The 4,498-nt window shown below is 38.5% G+C and overlaps 1 protein-coding gene across 1 annotated transcript in view; it reads right to left on the bottom strand.

The window, feature by feature from the left end:
• Positions 1-4,498, bottom strand: part of LONRF1 (LON peptidase N-terminal domain and ring finger 1) — a 43,252-nt gene that overhangs the window by 31,315 nt on the left and 7,439 nt on the right. The window contains exon 3 of the mRNA XM_077773197.1: positions 1,152-1,225. Coding sequence (XP_077629323.1) covers positions 1,152-1,225 — 74 coding nt within the window. The remainder of the gene's footprint in view (positions 1-1,151; positions 1,226-4,498) is intronic.

Below are 4,498 nucleotides of genomic sequence, written 5' to 3'. Positions count from 1 at the left end.
ATTTCTAGGAGAGAGAGAGAGAGAGAGAGCGTGAGCAGGGGAGGGAGAGGGAGAGGGAGCCACAGACCGAAACAGGCTCCAGCCTCCGAGCCGGCGGCAGCCAGCACAGAGCCCGACGCGGGGCTCGAAACTACAACCGCGAGATCATGACCCAAGCGAAAGTCGGACGCCTAACCGACTAAGCCACCCAGGCGCCCCTCTTTATTGCATTTTAGAGTCTAGGTAAGTCATTCATCTTCTATACTAAAACATAGTAATAATTTTGAAAAAATGTCTTTACAATGCAAGTGGTAGAATACTATATAAATTCATTTAAAATTTCATATGAATATATCTAAATGTCTTAGAAATATTCCACTAAATAGAAAAACAATTCTCAGCATACCAAAGGTTAATGTACAAATAACTAGAAATCTAAGACAATGGAGTTTTGGTAAATTTTTCATTGATCAATAAAAAACAGATAAAAAATGGAAATTATTTAAAACAGAACATGTAATATTTACATAACCCCTATTCCCATCTTCTTTATCAATAAGAGTATGCCATTTAACTGATCCTTGTAGTAACGTCGAAGCACTGCAAAAATCCTTAAAGCAACTTCTTTTAAGTTACTTAAAGTAACATCCTGAAAGAAAGGATGAATCAAAGATCTGCTACGTTTAGGCTCAGTATGTTAGAAGTCAACTGAGCAATATAAACCCCTTTTGTAGGGATTTTCAATAAATACCAATTTGCTGCAGTTTTAAAAGAAACAAAAAATACACACTCTATAAGGACAGATACTTTATTTTGTCCACTTCTGTATTTCCAGCACCTAAAACAATGCTGCTTATGTACTAAGTACTCAGAGTAAATACCTGCTGAAAAAACAGTAAGAATACTTGAGATGTGATTTCTATGCTAATGTTTTTTGAAAGAGGGAGCACAAGGCTTGAGGGAGAGGGACACAGGGAGAAAGAATCTTAAGCAGACCCCACACTAAGAGAGGAGCCCAAGGGAGCCCACCCAGAGCTGGATCCCACGACCCCAGGATCATGACCTGAGCTGAAATCAAGAATTAGATGTTCAACCAACTAACTGACCACCCAGGGGCCCCTATACGCTAATTTTTTAATTCAATTTTAGTCTTAGAAGCAATATCTACATACCTGGTGCTTCTGCCTTTTGGTTCCAACTTGGTTATTTACTTGCCTCAAGAAAGTCACATAAAAATCTTGGAGCGCTCACCTTCAGTCTGTGAACTGCAGTGCTAAAGCTGCCCTCCTAAATCACATGATCTTTTGTAAGGATCAGTTAAGATGATGGAAATGAAAATATTTTGTGAACAATGAAACACCAAATAAACGTCCAAATGTTTACGGTTTCAAGTGTCTTACAAAGTTAAGACACGCAGAAGTTTACTGATAAAATTGAAATCTCTTCACATTAACCAGTTAGGATATTAAATACCTTTCTATTTTCTTTAAATGTATTCAGCACATACCTATGATATGACCAGTCTTTTTATAACAAAAGCCTTGTAGAATCTGTATTTTATTGATGTATGCTAAAAATGTTACTAATTCACATATATAGGCTAGAAACAAGATTTAACCCTCACTCTGGTAAGCTTATTAATGTGGTAGACAGAAAAGAACAGGGATTGACATCACAAAGTTTAGATTTTAATTTTAGCCAAATCACCTTCTGGCTGTAACACAACATTCGTATTTTAAAAATATTTTCGTTGCTATTTACTAGGCATTTATTCTCCCAACAGCCCTGGGTAGTTGTGACTACTGGTATCTATCTTTCAGATACAATTCTCACCTTTCAGATAAGGAAACCAAAACAGAAAGGTCAGACAACAGGCCCAAGGTCAGACAGTAAGTGGAAGGCTGGCCTGGCGCTCAAGCCCAGGGAGGCAGCTAACTCTAACCACTAGGCCACACTGCACCTCCGCTTTCAGCTGCCTCAGTTTCCTTCTGAGGATTCTTTGTGAAGATCAAATGACATAAAAAAAATTTTAAATGATAACAGGCAAGAATTACACAAAGACAAAAATTTACCAGTATTTTAAATAAACTATTCTCCCCCTTATGACCTTTATTTTTTTTTCCGTTTAATCAGTTCAAACTGTAAATTATACTGTTCTTTCATTTTCTTTTGGGTGAAAAGGGTATACACAGGGAAGAGGCAAGCCAGTGTACAAATTCATGAAAAATAAAAGGAAAACAGTGTAACAAAGTGGGATCACTTCAATAAGCTCTTTATAAAGATTCAATGTAGAAAAGACTTTTACATAATATTCCTGAATACTAAAGAGACAGAAAGTTATGAAACATCTGAGAGTTAATACCAAAAGATCAATAGCTTAAATGTTATCTAAATATATTTCAATTCACCAGAAACTTATGTAATCTCAATGGGAAACTTTTGATTTTGGCAAAGGTTTTCAAGCTTGCCTTTCTTGTCAATAGGGATAAATTTGGACGGGTGTGGGCTAACGGTAGACTAGATTATCTTTTTCTAGTTAATAGCATTTAGTTCTTTAATTATAAGAATTCTATGAAGTAATTATAGTGGTCTTTTTCTCATTATCAACAATAATGAAAAGTATCTATCATTAGTAACTACAGAACTGTACAATTATATAAACACATTTCAAATGCCTATCTAGTGAACTAGCTGACTGAAAAAGTTAAAGCCTAATAGATTTATAACTTTACTAAACGTTTTTATTTACCCCCATGAATTGTTAAACACTTGATATCTATACTTGACCAACTACAATTTGTTAGCTCTAAGGTTTTTTTTTTTCCTTCCCACTGTGAACTAAAAATTTAAGGGATTAAAAAAAAGTTTTCTCCATTAGTAACATTCACACTTTGAAAGACCTCAGAGAATGAGGGGAAAAGAAGCTAATGCGGTAAAAGTCAAAAGTTCTAGTTCTACAAAAGATTTAAGTAGCCAAACAGGCAGAATTCCCGTGGGCAGTACAAGCAAATTGAAAAAAGGAGAGAATAGGTCTGGGTTTGTTTTTTTTTTTTATTATTGTTGTTAAAAAAAAATCCTCAATCCAAGGCCCAGAATCTTCCTTAATTAAAAGATTACTGGTTAGAGAACATTAAGCCAGACCTTAATTAGTAAATGTGCTCACTGTTCTGTAGATTAGGAACCTAATTTTTATAAAGTGCCTACTTTAAGAGGTCAAATCATTAATTAATACTGCATAGTACTGTCACTAAGTTTCATCCTTTATTTTACTAGGGATTAAAAAAAAGAAAAACTGCCCTGGAAATTTATATCAACCATTTTCATTGGGTGAGCTATAAAGGCAGAAAGGGCCCTGGTGCAACATTTAGGAGAAATGGAGGATACAATGTAGCCTCTAAAACCAGCTAGCTGTGTGACTTTGGACAAGTCATTTCACTGCGGTAGGTCTGCTTCATTTTTTTAAATGAGGACCATGGCCTAGATGGTTTGTATTTCCTTACTCATGCTCAGAGAGGCAGGGCAGTCTGTATTAGACTTCTGTATTCCAAATACTGTAGTTCTCTTTCTTTCTATCTTTCTATCCCATTTGATAACTGCCTACACGTCCTTGTAAAGATACCGAAAATCTATGAAAACGTGCCAGGTTTATGATTTGAACTCCAAAGGTATTAAATAACTCAGTATATTGTCACTAGTTCAAAATGACTAAGCACTTAGGATAAAAGACCCGAAAACAGCTCTTCGATGACACAGTTTATAAATTTACCTAATACCTACTACCAGTTTATATTTTAGACATCTGTTTTCCCAGGAATTATTCCCTCAAGCATGATTTCACCCCAATAAAGACACTACTCTTGCAATATGATTATTTAACGCAAGGCTTGGCAGTGACACTATTGACATTTTGGGCCTGACAACCGTGCGGGAGGCCGTCCTGTGCACTGTAGGATGTCAGCAGCATCCTTAGCCTCTAGCCTCTGCCCACCAGATGTACTAGAACTACACCCACAACGGGTGACTCCAGTTATTACCAGATATTGCTCTAGATAATGTCCCCGGGGGCGGGGGAGCGACGTAAAATACCTCTGGTCCAGAACCACCGACTGCGAGCACTCCTCCTAAGTCTGGCAGTGATCCTTTCGGCAGCCTAAAACCATCCTCAGAGTGCTAACCTAGGTGAGGAAGCCGAAGCTGCTTCGGGGAGGCGAAGAAACAGACAAAAGATCTAAAAGGTCCCCGCTACGCCCCCGCCCCCCCACCGCTCGATCAAGAGTGGAAAGGCAAACAAAAGCGTGTGTTAAAGAACTCGATCGGAGACTACCTCCCCGTCTTCACGGAGAACGAGGGGTGCCAGAAAACTAAGCACACGTGTGTTTACGAAATCAGTAGGCTAGGAAACAGGCAGGTAAACCATCGAGAGGAACCAAGGTTGCAGACGTTTTCAGGTAAGACCTGGCACCCCCGGGCCGCTCCGACACCCGCCCGGAGCCCGGTGGCCGGCGGGGCCTCCCGGAGC

The sequence above is a fragment of the Crocuta crocuta genome, unplaced genomic scaffold (assembly GCF_008692635.1).
Source record: "Crocuta crocuta isolate KB4526 unplaced genomic scaffold, BGI_CrCroc_1.0 scaffold140, whole genome shotgun sequence".
Classification (NCBI taxonomy): Eukaryota; Metazoa; Chordata; class Mammalia; order Carnivora; family Hyaenidae; genus Crocuta; species Crocuta crocuta.
Note: the sequence above shows the minus strand (reverse complement) of the source record. Positions and strands in the feature narration are given on the sequence as shown.